General features: G+C 49.3%; 1 protein-coding gene, 1 long non-coding RNA gene and 1 other non-coding gene across 4 annotated transcripts in view; 1 reads left to right on the top strand and 2 right to left on the bottom strand.

The window, feature by feature from the left end:
* The window catches only part of LOC109258230 (uncharacterized), a 2,378-nt gene extending 1,199 nt beyond the window's left edge, over positions 1–1,179 (bottom strand). Inside the window, exon 1 of one of the 2 annotated variants that reach the window (XR_008418753.1) lies at positions 989–1,179. This is a non-coding gene — a long non-coding RNA (uncharacterized LOC109258230). Of the gene's footprint in view, positions 1–553; positions 717–988 lie in introns of those variants that run through there. The other variant, XR_008418752.1, reaches the window with a different exon arrangement.
* Positions 308–498, bottom strand: LOC128774371 (U2 spliceosomal RNA). Its single transcript, XR_008418949.1, has one exon. It is a non-coding gene; the product is annotated as a U2 spliceosomal RNA (small nuclear RNA).
* A 10,726-nt stretch (positions 1,180–11,905) lies between the features above and the next one.
* On the top strand, positions 11,906–13,880 carry ARL4D (ADP ribosylation factor like GTPase 4D). Its single transcript, XM_019434922.2, has 2 exons — positions 11,906–12,000; positions 12,576–13,880. Exon 2 carries the CDS (start codon positions 12,682–12,684, stop codon positions 13,285–13,287), a length of 606 nt encoding a protein of 201 aa, XP_019290467.1. The 5' UTR covers positions 11,906–12,000; positions 12,576–12,681; the 3' UTR covers positions 13,288–13,880.
* The last annotated feature ends 3,138 nt before the right edge of the window (positions 13,881–17,018 follow it).

Genomic DNA, 17,018 nt, shown 5'->3' with positions numbered 1-17,018 from the left:
GCACGAAAGACAAAGAGTAGCAGAGATAGGTCCACCTGTAAGACTTGTCACGGGAGTGAGCACCCCTCCCCCCGTACTGCGTGGTACCAAGAACCAGAACCAACAACCAGAAGCACATGCGCGTCTTCTCCCAAGCTACTTACCAAGGGGAGCAGGTAAGTTCCCGCAAAGCGTACATCACACCTGCCTGTAGAGAAAAAGTTCCAAGTTTCCCGAGAAAGAACACAACATAAGCAAGCACTTACAGGAATGACATGTAAGACATGCAAGAACTGACTTTAGATACCACAGAAGTTGTCCCCCAAGCTGGGGGTGCACCGTTCCTGGAAGTACTGCAATACCAGGTCGATGCGCGGAGTGGACGGAGCAAGCTCCTATTCCATCTCCCAGCTCCAAAAATCCATTTAATATATTGTCCTCGGATAGAGGACGTATCAGATATTAAACTGATAAGAACAGATACTACACTTGATCTTAGCCAAAAGGCCGAGAAGCGATAGCGCCCGTGCCCACCTCCCCGCCACCGCCCTGCCCTCATCCACATTACACTCACGGTGAGCCAGGTCACCCTCCTTCGAGGTCTCACTTCCCTCGCTTCTCGGACTTTGGTATGGGAGCCACACTAGGCAGCAGGCTCTTGTGCAGATTTTTAAATCTCTACCTTTTAAAAGAGAAACTGTGTTTCTGTCGACGCTTCGTCGCTCTCACCCAAAGCCGTTCCTAATTTGAATTCCCCGCCTTTTCCCGCCCGCGGAGGCGTGGCTAAAGCGGGCCCACCGGACCCCGCGATCGCTTCCGCGCGCCGAGAGTCGAAGCCGCGCCGGGCGGTCGGTCTCCGCTTTTGTGCATAACGGAGACTAAAGACAGGACCAAAGACGATTGGGGGGTGCCGTCAAGAGGGGCCTGTGGAAGGGACCTCTTGGCGGAGGGTCTTCTTGAGGAAAGGCAAAGTCGCAAGACCCTTTCCCTAGAAACGCCGAGACCTTACCGTGTTAAGTTGGTCGCACGCCGGCGCAAAGACGACCTTGGTATCTGTCGGTCGAGCAGCTCATTCTGAGTCAGGGGAGCGGCAGGTCTGCGGGAGGGGCTTCCCGGAGCCGGTGGTAGCCTGCCTGCAAGGCGGAAGGCAGGTGGTAGAAAGTGTAGAGCAGGGAGGGGGGCCTGCCACATCTCGGGAGGCGGGGCTGGGCCGCTGGAGGGATTCCCCCCCCCCCCCCCCCCCATCCCTCCCAGCTCCAGCCCTTGCGTCTATTCCTGCTTCTTTCTGTGAATGAATCCTATCAATAGCTTTTTTAGCCCCTAGCTGCTGGACAGTGCTCAGCACACACGTGGCACCAGAGAAATCTTTGTTGAAAAAAAAGAAATTTCGGGCGCCTGGGTGGCTGGGTGGGTTAAGGGTCCGACTCTTGACTTTGGCTCAGGTCTTGACCTCACGATTTGTGAGATGGAGCCCCGCATCGGGTTCTTCTCTGACCGCACAGAGCCTGCTTGGGATTCTCTCTCTCTCTCTCTCTCTCTCTCTCTCTCTCTCTCTCTCTCTCTCCCTCAAAATAAATAAATAAACTTAAATAAAAACTAAGAAAAAAAGAAATTTGGTGAATGAATGAATGAAGTGCACATGAAACGATACATAATGGGCTTCGCTTGCATCTGACCTGAGGACATAGGACTCTTTGCGCCTCCTAATCCCAGATCTCTGTTCAGATATGAGTGTATCAGACCATCCTTTTTTTTTTTTTTTTTAATTTTTTTTTTAAACGTTTATTTATTTTTGAGAGACAGAGAATGAACAGGGGACGGGCAGAGGGAGACGGGGAGACAGAGACACAGAATCTGAAGCAGGCTCCTGACTGTGAGTCAGCACAGAGCCTGAGGCGGGGCTTGAACCCAGGAACCGCGAGTTCAAGACCTGAGCCCATGTTGGACGCTCAAGCGACTGAGCCATCCGGGGGCCCCTGTATCAGACAGACCATCTTATACTCGCTCATTGGGTTTTGCTGAGAGGGGGGTTGCTATCATCTGAACGCCCCAAGCAATTGTTCATCTCTCTTTGGCTTTCCTGTTCTGCCTGGTGTTCTGGCCGTCCGCGCAGGTGTCTCAGTCCCCGTCTGCAGCTGGATGCACCCCCAGGGCAGGAACGGGGTCTGTCCGGTCTCTGCTCCCAGCACCTGCCCAGGTGTGTCACATCACGTTACAGGAGATTAACGACAAATCAGTTAACAACGAATATTGGTGCAATCCCTATCAAAATAACACCAGCATTCTTCAATAGAGCTAGAAGAAGCAATCCCAAAGTTTGTATGGAACCAGAAAAGACCCCAAATAGCCAAAGCAATCTTGAAAAAGAAAATTGAGGGGCGCCTGGGTGGCGCAGTTCGGTTAAGCGTCCGACTTCAGCCAGGTCACGATCTCGCGGTCCGTGAGTTCGAGCCCCGCGTCAGGCTCTGGGCTGATGGCTCGGAGCCTGGAGCCTGTTTCCGATTCTGTGTCTCCCTCTCTCTCTGCCCCTCCCCCGTTCATGCTCTGTCTCTCTCTGTCCCAAAAATAAATAAAAAACGTTGAAAAAAAAAAAAAAGAAAAAGAAAATTGAAGCTGAGGCATCACACTCCCAGACTTCAAGATGTATTGCAAAGCTGTAATCATCTGGACAGTATGGTACTCTTGCAAAAACAGACACTGAGATCAATGGAACGGAATAGAGAACCCAGAAATGGATCCACAAACATATGGCCAGCTAATCTTTGACAAAGCAGGAAAGAGTATCCAATGGAATAAAGACAGTCTCTTCAGCAGATAGTGCTGGGAAAACTGGACAGCAACATGCAGAAAAAGTGGACTTGGACCACTTTCTTATACCACACACAAAAATAAACTCAAAATGGATGAAACACCTTAATGTCAGATAGAAAACCATCAAAATCTTAGAGGAGAAAAAGGCAAAAACCTCTTTGACTTCGGCCGTAGCGCTTCTTACTCAACAGGTCTCCGGAGGCAAGGGAAACAAAAGCAAAATGAACTACTGGGACCTTCTGTACTGCAAAGGAAACAATCAGCAAAACTAAAAGCAACTGATTGGATGGGAGAAGATATGTCCAAATGACATATCAGATAAAGGGTTAGTATCCAAAATCTATAAAGAACTTATCAAACTCCACACCCAAAACCAAATAATCCAGGGAAGATACAGGCAAAAGACGTGAATAGACACTTCTCCAAAGAAGACATCCAGATGGCCAATCGACACGTGAAAACATGCTCAACAACATTCATCGTCAGGGAAATACAAATCAAAACCACCACGAGTTACCACCTCACACCTGTCAGAATGGCTAACGTTAATAACTCGGACGACGATAGATGTCGGCGAGGATGTGGAGAAAGAGTATCTCTTTTGCACTGCTACTGGGAATGCAAACTGGTGCAGCCACTCTGGAAAACAGAATGGAGTTTCCTCAAAATATTAACGATAGAAATACCCTATGACCCGACAATTGCACTACTAGGTATTTACCCAAGGGATGCAGGTGTGTTGTTTCGAAGGGGCACATGCACCCCAATGTTTACAGCAACGCGATCGACAACAGCCACAGTATGGAAAGAGCCCAAATGTCCATCAATGGATGATAGATAAAGATAAAGAAGATGTGGTATATATATATATATATATATATATATATATATATATATGATATATATATACACACACATATATATATCATATATATATATGATATATATATATATACAATAGAGTATTACTCGACAATTAAAAAGAATGAAATCTTGTCATTTGCAAGTATGTGGATAGAACTAGAGGATATTGTGCTAAGGAAAATTAGTCTGTCAAGGAAAGACAAATATCGTATGACTTCACTCATATGAGGACTTTAAGATACAAACCACATGAGCATAAGGAAGGGAAACAAAAATAATATAAAAACAGGGTGGGGGACAAAGCATAAGAGACTCATAAATATGGAGAACAAACAGAGGGTTACTGGATGTGTTGTGGGGGGGGATGGGCTAAATGTGTAAGGGGCATTAAGGAATCTACTCGTGAAATCATTTTGCAGTATATGCTACTAACTTGGATGTAAGTTAAACAATGAATAATTAAATTAAATTAAATTAAATTAAAATTAATTTAATTAAAAATAAAATAAAATAAATACATGCAACCCAGACCACAGAAAAAGTACTTTTTTTCTAAAATATAAAGAGCTCCTGCAAATAATTATAACAGACAAACCATATAGTGAAAAAAAAAATGGACAAAGGCCAGGCACAGACAATTCACAGAAAACAAAAAGTGTTTTTTTTTTCTTTTTTTCTTTTTAGTTTATTTATTTTCAGAGAGAGAGAGACAGAGCACTTGTGTACAAGTGGGGGCGGGGGGCAGAAAGAAAAGGAGAAGAAGAGAATCCTAAGCAGGCTCCTTACTGTCAGTGTGGAGCCTGATGTGGGGGTCTAACTCAGAAACTGTGAGATCATGACCTGAGCTGAAATCAAGAGTTGGACACTTACTCAACTGAGCCACCCAGATACCTCCAAAAAGTGGTTCTTAAGCTGACATAAAAAATTAAATAAAAACTACAGCAAGATATATTTTTTTCCTTCCCTTGCCCTTCCTGTCCTGCCATTCCCTTATCCTCCCAGCTGGGCTTGCTGCAAACCTTACTGTCTACCCTGACCAGGAAAGTCTGGCCAGCCTCCAGGTGCAGGAGGCCAATATGAGCCTTGGGTCAGGAGTTCCAATTCAGAAGCCAAGAAACTTGTTCATGGGGCTCAGCTTACCCTGTGACTTTTTTTTCTTTTCTTTTTTTTTTTAGTGTCCCTGTGTGTGAGTCAGGTGCTGTTTATGACACATTCCTGGTTACAATCTTACTTAATCTTAAAAAAACACATTTAAAAAAAAATTTTTTTTTAACGTTTATTTATTTTTGAGACAGAGAGAGACAGAGCATGAATGGGGGAGGGTCAGAGAGAGGGAGACACAGAATCCGAAACAGGCTCCGGGCTCTGAGCTGTCAGCACAGAGCCCGACGTGGGGCTTGAACTCACGGACCGCGAGATCATGACCTGAGCCGAAGTCGGCCGCTTAACCGACTGAGCCACCCAGGCGCCCCCAAAAAACACATTTTTTAAAAAAGGTAAACTTTACCCCCAAGGTAGGGCTTGAACTCACAACTCTGAGATCAAGAGTCACATGCTCTACTGAGTGGGCCAACCAGGAACCCCTCATTTAATCTTTACCATACTCTTGGGCAGTGTTATCATTCCCATGTCTCAGAGAAGAAATCCAGCTCACAGAAGCTACCTGACTTACCCTGGATACTTCCAAAGGTCTTCCAGGTCCAAAGTTCTTCCCACTAGGCCAGGCAGCCAGCTGTCAGACAAAACCCTTAGCTCATTCATTCCTTTATCTAACAATAATTTGCTGAGTGCCTATGATGTGCTAGGCCCATTAGAGGCTTGGGATTATAACAGATCTCTGTTGTAGTTTTGCAGAACATTTAAAACACTCCTCATCAGGGAAAATATACAGCCTTTACAGTAACTCTCTCAGACCCGTGCTACTCAAAGTGTGGTCTGTGAGCAACAGTATCTGCACCACCTGGGAGCTGGTTAGAAATCAGAATGTTGGGTACCACATCAGACCTACTTACTGGCTTAGTTTGCTATGGCTGCCATGACAAAGTTCCATAGATCAGGTGCTTAAATAACAGAAGTGTCTTTTCTCACAGTTGAGGAGGCTAGAAGTCCCAGTTCAGCATCCAGCCTGGTAGGGCTCTGGTTAGGGCCCTCTTGCCTCAGAGATGGCCACCTTCTCTACATGGTAAAGACACAACATGCTCTGGTGCCTCTTATAAGGGAACTAATCCCATCACAAAGGCCCCATTCTCATGACCGTATCTAACCTAATTACCACCCCCAAAGGCCTCAGTTCAAAATACCATCACATTAGGGGGTAGGGCTTCAATATATAAATAGAGTGGGGCACAATTCAGTCTATAGCACCTACTGAAACAGAATCTGCATGAACTGGAGATTCATATGTACATGAAATACTGAAAAGTGATGCTCTAAGTCACATACTTTGGAAAAGAAATGGCAGTCAACGACCAATTTGTACGTGTCACTTTGTGTGTTATCTGAGGAAGATATTTCGTATCCAACTGGCTTCCTGGGTCAATTTCTTTGTTGTTATTGGTTGAGATAAACTAATTTAATATCATTATCATACTAGCTGCCAGGTATTGAGGTCTTTGTATGAGTGCTTTGATGAATGCTTCACACATTTAACCTTATTTACTTCTCATAACAACCATGCGAGTTAAGTATTAGCTCATTTGGCAGATGAAGAGGTTAAGGTTGGAAAGATAAATAATTTGCCCAAGGACTCGGAAAATGTTAAAGTCAGGGTTGGAACTCATCTTCCAAGCCAGTGGTCCTCATAGTGTGGCCCCCAGACCAGTACCATCAATATTACCTGAGAACTTGCTATAAATGAACATTTTTTTAAATGCACGTTTTAAAAGATTTTTTTAACATTTATTTTATTTGAGAGAGAGAGCATGCAAGGGTGAGTGGGGGAGGGGCAGAGAGAGGGAGACAGAGGATCTGAAGCAGGCTCCATGCTGGGAGCACAGAGGCTGACTTGGGGCTCGAACTCATGAACCATGAGATCGTGACCCGAACTGAAGTCGAGTCGACTGCTTAACTGAATGAGCCACCCAGGTGCCCCTAAATGCACGTTGTTAAAAAAAAAAAAAAAAGTAGTCTCCGTGCCCAACACGAGACTTGAACTCACAACCCCGGGATTAAGAGTCGGATGCTCTATTGACTGAGCCAGCCAGGTGCTCCTAAATGCACATTTTGGGGCCTGTGAGCCTGACACCGACCGAATCAGAAATTCTGGAGGTGGGACTTAGCAATCTGTGTTTTATTAAGCCCTCTAGATGATTCTGATATACTCTTAAACTTGAGAACCACTTTTTGAAGCCACACTCCCTCTCAGTGTATGCAAGACAACATGGAGGGCTTGGCAGAGAAACCTCCCATCAGATGAGAAAGACCGAATCAAACATATGAGGTCACCGGGGATTGGCCCCTGTTGTGAATGCTCCAAGCAGCCCCACCTGGCTTGGATAACTGAGCTGTCACCCTGTTCCCTCTGGAGCATGGACCCGGCTTTCTCCCTTTGCTCCTCTTCTCTGCCTTTCTAAGTTTGGTTGTTCCTTGTTTCCAGGACATTATCACTCTCCTGGGGCTCCCGCTCCTGTTTCTTGCTGACCACCCAAAGCCCCTCCCCCAGCCAAGGCCTCCCCTGAGTGCCAGGCTCCTGTGCAAATGGACACTGCACATCCACCCCACGTGGATCTGTCCCCACAGACACTGAAAAATGGCTACAACTTCATAAGTTCCCCAGCCTTCCTCCTGCCTCAGCCTTCTCTCTGCACCTGTCATTAGGGTCTCAGTCACAGTATGGCAAATGTAATTGAAATTAGATTTCCTGCTCAAATAATGTTCATTTACATCTGGTCCACCTCCACAGAAAAACTTGAAGAGGGTGGGTTTTTCATTCCCAACCTCGAACTGTAGGAAAGGCCCTATCTCGAAGGAAGACTTCAGAAGGAGGTAGAGGAACCTGTGTATTTAACCCCCCCACTCCTCCACTTTTCTTCAGGGATCAGGCAGTGACAAGCATATCCACCAGGGGGCAGCATCTACTGCTTTCTAACCCTGAGGCTGGGCCGTGGGACTGGGACTGGGTTTGGGGAGTCTTGAATCTGAAAGCGCAGCCTGTAGGGGAGAAGGGTGCCTGTGGGGCCCTTAAACACACATTTTTCCCCCCCACATTCATTCTAAGAGGTAGGGTGTGTTTTCTCCCTTTTGTTCTTGAGGAAACAAAACTGGGATTTGAAAAATGGGTCTTTGTGGGGTGGCTGGCTGGCTCAGTGGTTAGAGCACGCCACTCTTGATCTCAGGGTTGTGAATTCCAGTACCACGCTGGGAGTAGAGTTGATTTAAAGAAAAAGAAACAAACAATGAAATATGCGTCTTTGTGATTCCCAAGCTGCCAGCTGCTTCTTGGGCATCCGTCTTCTTCACTCCTGCAGACTCCTCTCCTCCCTTCATTTGTGCCCTGAGACAGGTTAGGGTGCTGTGGGGAAAAGGATGTCTTCAGCCATTTCCTCAATGAGCTCCTTCATCCCCTATCATCTGCTATTCCTGAGTATGGGTTATCGGTGGGGTAGGGACCTGGAATCACCATACCCCCTTGTTACATGCTGAGGAAACCTAGGCTCCCGATGGGGGGTAAGACTTTTCTAAGCCAGTCTACTACTGAGGGACAGGACTCCCCATGACTCTCAGCCCAGGGTTTCAGCATGCCAGGCTGAGGGGGTCTTCTCTCTCCAGTGTCATCTGCACCCCTGGCCTCTGTTTTTCCTCCTCTCAGAAGACCCTCATCCTCAATTAAGACCTGAGAGTTCGACACTACCCAGACTTTGCCCAGAAATGCAGCATTTTATGGGCATTCCTGGCTAACCCACTATCAACAGAACCCCCAAGGGCTCAGGAACCCCAGACCAGGAAACTCCCAGGCTAAGGGTGGATGCTCGGTTCCCATACTCAGGGACACCCCTCAGTACATCAATCACTCTGTCACGCATTCATGAATTCCCGCAAGGTTTCCTGACTGCCTCTTATGTGCCAGGCACAGTGCTGGGCATCTGAGAGCTATAGATGACAAGAACCAGCTCCTGGGCTCAAGGCTTAGTCTGGTGTGGAGACAGCTCTGAGGAAGAACAACGACAAAGCCGCTGGAATTTCATCCAGGAATGGGAGCAGGGGAGGGGCAGAGAGAGGTAGACATAATCTGAAGCAGGCTCCAGGTTCTGAGCTGTCAGCACAGAGCCCAACATGGGGCTTGAACTCGTGAATTATGAGATCATGACCCGAGCTGAAGTGGGACGCTTAGCTGACAGCCACCCAGGCACCCCTGCAATTATATGCTTATTCATTGCCTGTCTCTCCTCACTCCCCACTATAATGTACATTCCATGCAGGCAGGTCCTTATCCTGGGCTGTGTGCTCTGAATCTAACAGGCCCTCCATATATGATTGTTCAATGGACGAATGTTCAAATGTTCTCTGTAGTGAATACCCCAATACAGTAGGTCTTGGGCTGTGATCTTGTGTAGAGAAAGGGGTGCAGAGGTGAGACTGCCAGGAAGGAAGATGGTCATTAATGGAAGAAGGCTTCCAGGGTGGAGGGGGGTGGGGGGAGGGAACTGGAGCTCCTATTTAAAGGGGACAAATTGGGGTAGGCCAATGGCTCAGTGCTGCCCTGACAAGCTGGGCCCCTTCCTTCACCTCTCCCTGCCCCACCTCCTCCTTCCCATTTGTTCATCAACACCTCTGGCAAACAAGAAAGATGAAGGTGGGCTGGGATTGCCAGCTTCATTGCTTTTATGAGATAATCAGGTGACAATTTCCATGGTGGCTGTGAGGCCCAGGAGATACAAGAGAAATGTTCAAGAAGTTTCAAAGGTTGCAGAAGAAACATAAGGTGATCTGTGTGTTTTTTGCTTCTGTATGTTTTCAGTTTCACAGCCATTGCAACATTTGCTCAGAGCCAAGTTTGGCCAATTTCTAGCAGGGTGACCTTGGACAAATTACCTAACCTTTCAGTGTTTCTGTTTCTTCTTTTTGGAGTAACCATACTTACTTCTTGGGTTGAGTTGTGTATTAAAAAAGGAAAAGTATGGGGCACCTGGCCGGCTCAGTTGGCGGAACATGGGGCTCTTGAGTTCAGACATGGGGTCGTGAGTTCAGGCCCCAGGTTGGGTGTAGAGCCTACTTAAAAAATAAATAAATAAAATGAAAACTTTAAGAAAATTGAAAAGGAAAAGTATGCAGAATTCTCAGACCAGAGCCTGGCATGCAGTGGCCACTCAACACGGTACTGGTTTCCAACTTCGTGGACTGCTCTGTCTTCCCCTTTCCTAACAGAGGCCACCTCTGTGTTTTAGCTCCAGTGGCAATCTGCCACACACTAACATGGAACGTGATGCTAATTTCCTAAGGTCTTGATGTTTTCAGGGATTCAGGGAGGCTCCCTGCGTTGCTGGGACATCAGGTGGCTGGGTCTGTAGGAGGGAGGGGAAGAAGGAGGTCACAAGGCAGTCTGGTGCTAAACAGATGGGAGGTTAGCAGGCAGGAAACGGCTAGGTCCTCCCGTCTAGCTGTGACTTCCCCTACTCTTTTTCTTTCTTTCTTTCTTTCTTTCTTTCTTTCTTTCTTTCTTTCTTTCTTTCTTCCTTTTTAAACATTTTTAAAAGTTTATTTATTTTGAGGGACAGAGTGCGTGAGCCTGAGAGAGTGCACGCAAGGGGAAGGGGCCTAGAGAGAGGGACACAGAATCCCAAGCAGGCTTCTCACTGTCAGTATAAAGCCCAACTCAGGGCTCGAATCCGCAAACCGTGAGATCATGACCAGGGCTGAAGTCAGATGCTTAACTGACTGAGCCACCCAGGTACCCCCTCCGCCACTCTTTTTCTGATCTCCCTAAAATATAACCTTTAAAATAGCTTAATATTGAATCACATAATAAATGTAAGAATCCAGCCTCCTGGCAAAAATGGAAATATTCAAGTCACAATCTTATTCTCCCTTGATCTTCCTCTCCTCCTTCAGTTTAACCTACCTCCCTGAGGGTCATCACTGATATCCTTTTGGTCACACTGTCCCCTGGTGACATCTCCTTTTAAGGGCTGCCTGGAGTGTATCAGGCTGAAATGGCTGGGGGGGATGCCACTCAATCCTGTCCCTTCCTCACCAATCCCACACAGGACTCATTAACTTACAGAAACCTTTCCAAAAGCTTCCAGTTCACACTGTCTGTCTCTCCTCTGAAGTCCTACAAGGACATATCTCAGATTTACAAAGGTCCAGTGTTCCTTGCAGTGGCCAGTCTTAGTTTGTTTTGTTTGTTTTGTTTTTTTTTTTTCACTAGAGTGTGAACCCTATGAGGCCAGGCTATATTCCCATAGTCTCTCTGGCAGAGCACACAGTATGAATGAGGTCAATAAAGTCCTATGGAGTGAAGAATTCTCTCTTTAACTATTTGAACAAGGGGGCCCTTGGGGTATCTGCTTCTGGTCAGCACTCTAACCAGCACCTGAAGGATTTCTGCTCAGGATGCCTAACCTATAGCCTCCTTAATGAGAGAGAACGGATAGCTATGCCATCAGGGGCCCAGACCAGACTCAGTTCCTAGGTTAGCCACTTCCTGACTAGGCGACCTTAAGACAAGTCACTGAACCCTTCGCAATTTTCTTTCCCCGTAGAATGCAGACAGCACCAGTCCCCACCTCACGGGCTGCTGTGAGGATAAACAGTGGTAATGGGTTTAGGCTTAAGCTGTCTTATGAGGTTCCAGGTTTACACAGGTTTGAACACTGACTTAGGAAAGATAAAGAAGTAAGATTCGTCAGTGTCTCCAGTAGACCCTGGCGGAGGGAGTGTACATGTGGAGTCTCTCTCTCTCTCTCTCTCTCTCTCTCTCTCTCTCTGGGGGAGGAGGATGCCGTGATATAGAGTACTAAACTCTTCGCCTCTCCTTCCTAGTTAAACGCTGCCACATTTGTCTCTCCCATTTTCCATCCCGAGTTTACCTCCAAATATTAGAATATGGTAGAAGAGATCAAATAAAACGGTCACCAATTGACCAGACGTCCATCCATGTGTTGTCTGGGTTGCAGTGCACGTATCTCCCTGCCCCGCCCCTCCCCGCCCTTCCCCGCTGCCGCGGGACTGCTGATTGGCCCAGGCTGCGTGACGTCAAGGGGGGTTTTAAGGACGAGTCCCAGGACCGCTCCGCAGTGGCGGCGGTGGCGGCGCGGTGGCGGCGCGCAGGCGGCGGCCACCGGGGTGGTTCGCTTGGAGTCGGGTGGCTAGTCCGGAGAGACGCGGGGAGAGTGCCGCTGACGGAAGGTAAAGGGGCTGTTCTGGCGGTGCTGAGGTGGCCCTGGTGCGGGACCTGGGGAGCTGGAGTCGGCGATCCGAGCCAGGCGAAGTGTTACGGGACGGTGGGAAGGGGGGTCGCGGTGTAAGGAGAGGCGTGTCAACTGCCTGGGGACGTGGAGGGCTGGTGGGAACGGGCCTTACTCTCTGTTCTCAGCGCCCGTACCCTAACTCTTAATTTGGGAGCTCTGCCCGACCTGCCCATTCCTGCGAAGATTTTCGCCTGGGGAATAAGGGTCTGTGCGCCTGCTACCGCGCCACGAGAGCTCGGGGAAGAGGCTTGGGAAGCCAACCGTCGAGGTCTCACCCCCCCACCTGTGTCCAGGACCCGGGGGTTTCTCTAGGTCTCATCGCCCCTGAGAGACGGGAGCACCTCTGTTACACTTGTAGCTGCTTATGCTTAAAAAACAAAACAGAACAAAACAAAACATGGAATTTTAAAAAAGAAGGATGGGCGGCAGATTTAGGAAAGGATCTAGAAGTTGCAAATTTCGTGTTTATTGTTAAATGTCCCCCTTTTTCTCCCATGACCTTTCCTTATTCAGATAACCCAGCTGTGGTCTCCAGAGCCTGCAGATCGAAGCCACGTCCTTGCTTCTGTCCTTGCTTCTACCGTGTGCCCCAAGACCTGTACCTTAGCTGCAGCTCACCATGGGGAACCACTTGACAGAGATGGCGCCCGCTGCCTCCTCTTTCTTGCCCCACTTCCAGGCCCTGCACGTCGTGGTCATTGGGTTGGACTCTGCAGGAAAGACCTCGCTCCTTTACCGCCTCAAGTTCAAGGAGTTTGTCCAGAGCGTCCCCACCAAAGGCTTCAACACAGAGAAGATCCGGGTGCCCCTGGGAGGGTCCCGCAGCATCACCTTCCAAGTGTGGGATGTTGGGGGGCAAGAGAAGCTGCGGCCCCTGTGGCGCTCCTACACACGTCGGACAGATGGGCTGGTGTTTGTGGTGGATGCCACCGAGGCTGAGCGCCTGGAGGAGGCCAAGGTGGAGCTGCACCGAATCAGCCGGGCATCGGACAACCAGGGTGTGCCTGTGCTGGTGCTGGCCAACAAGCAGGATCAGCCTGGGGCACTGAGCGCGGCAGAGGTTGAGAAGAGGCTTGCAGTGCGAGAGCTTGCGGCAGCCACGCTCACCCACGTGCAAGGCTGCAGCGCTGTGGATGGGCTGGGCTTGCAGCCGGGCCTTGAACGCCTGTATGAGATGATCCTCAAGAGGAAGAAGGCAGCCCGGGTAGGCAAGAAGAGACGGTGACCCGAGGCTGTCCCCTCCTCAGCAGTAGGGGTCTCCACACTTGGACAGCCAGGCAGAGCGTGCGGCCCGTCACTCAGCTCTGGGGTGCGGGACCTGTCCACCTCAGTGAAGGACCAAGGAGCACATTGGGGGTCCTGTTTTGGTGCAGCACTGGGGAGGGGATGGGAGAGGGGAGGTCTCATGTCCTTCCCGCATCCTCACCTCCGGAGAAATGGGGGCTGCAGGACTGGGGAGGCTTAAATGTAAACTGTGACTCTACCTCGACCCCATTTCTTCTTTTTCTTCTCTGGCTTTTCGATTAGATATGTTTTGGGGCAAAAGAAGGTTGTTTGGAGAATGCATCTGGGATGAATGAGGGTTATCCCTCCCCTGACCCCCCCCCCCCAAACTGGGGTGTCTCTGCAGGCTGCTTTTCTAGGGATGCTAGTCACAATAGTCTTTATTTTTGTGTCTGTGTGAATGTGCCAAGAACCCCTCCACATTTGTAGATCCACAACTGTTTTTATAAGCTGTGTGTGTCCTCTGTATTATTATTAACTATTTTTTAGCATTTGCATATAAGTTATTAAAGACTGATGATGCTGTAGCTCTGACCTTGGTCTGGCATTTTTCTCTCTCCTTACCTAGCCCCAGGAGTAGTCCTGGATTTCTATGTGGGTGGCAGGAATGGGGAGGGGGAGCCTATCTTGAAGCTGAACTTGCAAAGGAAACACTCCTCTAAAAATTAGATTGTGTGTTTATGGGATGGCTGGTGGAAATTGTAGATGGAGTTGAAACGCCCTCCCACCTCCCAAGCTATTACCTGATTTCTGCAGTTTTGGGGGTACCCCTTCTTTCTCCTGCTTTCCTCCCCTCCCCTCCTCCTCTGGCTCTTACTTGCCCCTCATACCAGCTGGTCCTTGGGGACACTTCTAGGTCTATATAGGTAAATCCTCAAGGAGCCATTCTGTTCTCATCCTCCCCCACTCCCCAGCAAATCCCTCCCCTCCCCCCCCCCACCCCATTCCCAGATCAGGCTGATCTGATTTTTTTTTCCACCTTGGGGATCCTGTGAGAATGGAAAGTAATTCCTTCCTGGCTTTAAGCCATCTCTGTGTGCTCAGTCCTGCTGACTGCAACTCACCAGTGGCGGCAGTGGCAGCGGCTGGTGCTGGGGAGGCCTGGGCTGGATTGAGCCAGCCTGGCCCTGGTGACTAAGCCGTGAGTTGCTCAGCTCTGGGAATGGTAGCTGTTCCCACCAGAGGGGCTGTAGTAGCAGTGGGTGTTTGTGCCTGGTGGGAATGTGGACTGCTAGACTCTCACCCCCCCACCCCCCGGGGAGGAGGGGGAAGGTGTAGGCCACCAAGAGCAGTGATAAGAATAAAATGCTAATGTTTTAGAGGCCGAGGGCCTCTGCCCAGACTTTCAAATCCGTCCCCTCCACCAAACCCAGGGCCAGCTGAGTCTGAGATGATGAACAATCAGACCCTCTTAAGCCGGGGTGGGAGTAGTGAATAAATACCAAGCACAATTCTTTCCAGTCCTCAGCCCTTCAGTTCCTCAGCCTTACCCTTTGTGCAAACATGGGATCCCCAGAGCGGGTTTGAGTCCCCACTCCAGAATCAAATAAACAACGTAGGGAGGACGAGAAGGTGCTGGCAGTCCTATCCTGCGGGAAGACTTTCTAAGGAACTTGCTTCTTCCTAGCGAGGGCCAGCAGAAGCTGAGTTTTGCTGTGGAATCTGGGCCAGTTCAGATTTGTCTCCCCTTCACGGCTGGCAGGATGCGGGTGGGTATGCATCGATCCGGAAGGGTGCCCAAGTGTGCGTCAGTGCGGGGCCTGCTCGACAGAGCTGCTGGGCTGGTTCTGCCGGGCACACGTGCTACCTGGCCCCTCTCTGCACACGCTTGTGACTCATCTCACTCAGTCCTCAGGGCAGAGTCCTCTCCTGCAGCCCAGGAACAGACTAGAGAGGACCTGGTTAGAGGGGCCTGCCTTGGTAGGAGATCTTCTCTCCCCAATCCACCCCAATAATGGTCTTTTGTCTCAAAAGGACATCTTTTCTCCATTTCTGGTCACCTGGGGGACTGAGGTCTCCAGATCTGGAAGAACCTACACATGTCTCCCCCTCCCACCCCCCAGCAGAGGGGCCTCCATGGGGCCAACCCCTGGTTCTGGTTCCGCCAACCACCTGACCTCCCTATCTGATGAGAACTGTTGTCTGCTCACCCAAGCTCCAGCCCCAGGCAAGGGCCATGGTCCACAGCAGACCTGCGGATGTCCCCCCTCTTCCCCACATCCCTCTGGCCTGACCAGCCGATGGGGGTGGAAGAAGAGGTATTAGCAGAGAGAGTGAGATGGAGAAGCCAGCTGCTTTGAAGGGATTGTGGGGAGAGGGGAGCACTGGAAGATTCTGGTTAGAAAGCTCCATTCTGGTTGGGTGGAAGGTCAGGAGTTTCGGAATCAGCCTCCTGTCTTGGTCCATCCTGCCCCAGAGATTCTGTACGCTTTGAGATCTGGGCCACAGGGTTGGAATGGGGGTGGGATCAAGGTTGAGGGTAGGCTGTAGTTTCCTTGTCCTAGCTTCTTTATCAAGTAGAATTTCTTTGAGGCTCTGAGATGGATGTTGAGGAGATGCTGAGGGTAGAGGGTCTCAGGGGGCCCGGAGTGGTGTTTGGGGGCTGGATGGCTATGGGTGGAGTTGAAAGAAGCCAATGGGCCCAGAGTTTGGGCTGCCCTCCCCCCACCAGCCACCTCCTCTCCCCACACAAGCTGGATGGTAAAATTCAACTGGGCACTTTGCCTGGTGCGTTGCCCGTCCCCAAGCAAAGATAGCAGTGGTCCCTCATCTTCCCAAACCCTCTCCAGTCCTGCTATGCTGAATGTGCTCCAGGAAGAGAAAAAACAAAGAGGAAGGAAAGAAATCTCTAAGACCCAGAGGGGGCAGCAACTTGCCCAAGGACACACAGCTACTCGGTGGCACATCCAGATCCTTCCTCTCAGGCTGACTCTTCGTCCTCCCAGGGCCAGACAGATAGGAGATAGGCAAAAGTCTAGCAACTCAGAACTCCGACCTCCCCTTCCCTCCCTTCTTTCCTCCCTCGGTCCCCTCCCTGATTAGTTTAAGGGCCAGCTTTCCGTTCCCCGTCCCTTTCCTGAGGAGTTTAGAAGCTTTATCTCTGAAGCCCAGCAGAACTCTGGCCTCAAATCTGGCCAGAAGTCCCCACCCTCCTTTCATGCTGACCGTGTATCACCCTAAGTCTTCCTTGAGATGGACATCTCCAGCAAGGATTGGGAGGCACAGATTCCACTGAGGCACCCGGGGTACACGGGACAGTGTGTTCTCCAACAGGAGAGCACAGGCCTGCTTTGAATGGAGGCCAGTGGGAAGGGAGGGAGTGAAGGCAGTAAGGGAGACCCAGGCCAGCACTGGGCTGTAAAGGGTGGGTAGTCTGTAGCCGCACATCACTTACAAGGCCATCAGCTGGGGCATTTGTGGGTGGAAATCATGGGACCTCCTCCCCTGGCTAAACCAGAGGAGAGGATTTGTTCTTCCTTCCTTAAAAAAAATTTTTTTTCAAAAATTTTTTACTGTTCTTTCCCTCCTCTGCCTGATTACAAAAATAATAGATCTTTTTGTGAAAGAAACTTAAGAAAACGAAGAACACCATAATCTAAATTTCAGAGTTAGCTGAATGTCAGGGACAGGTTTTTATACATAGTCTTTCAGATATTTTTTTCTCTACATATA

Source organism: Panthera pardus, unplaced genomic scaffold (genome assembly GCF_024362965.1).
Source record: "Panthera pardus isolate Hobbes unplaced genomic scaffold, ASM2436296v1 HiC_scaffold_3, whole genome shotgun sequence".
Taxonomy (NCBI): domain Eukaryota; kingdom Metazoa; phylum Chordata; class Mammalia; order Carnivora; family Felidae; genus Panthera; species Panthera pardus.
Note: the sequence above shows the minus strand (reverse complement) of the source record. Positions and strands in the feature narration are given on the sequence as shown.

What these genes read in the sequence shown, in the direction of transcription:
- ARL4D (XM_019434922.2), top strand. Translation starts at nt 12,682, where the DNA reads ATGGGGAACCACTTGACAGAGATGGCGCCCGCTGCCTCCTCTTTCTTG.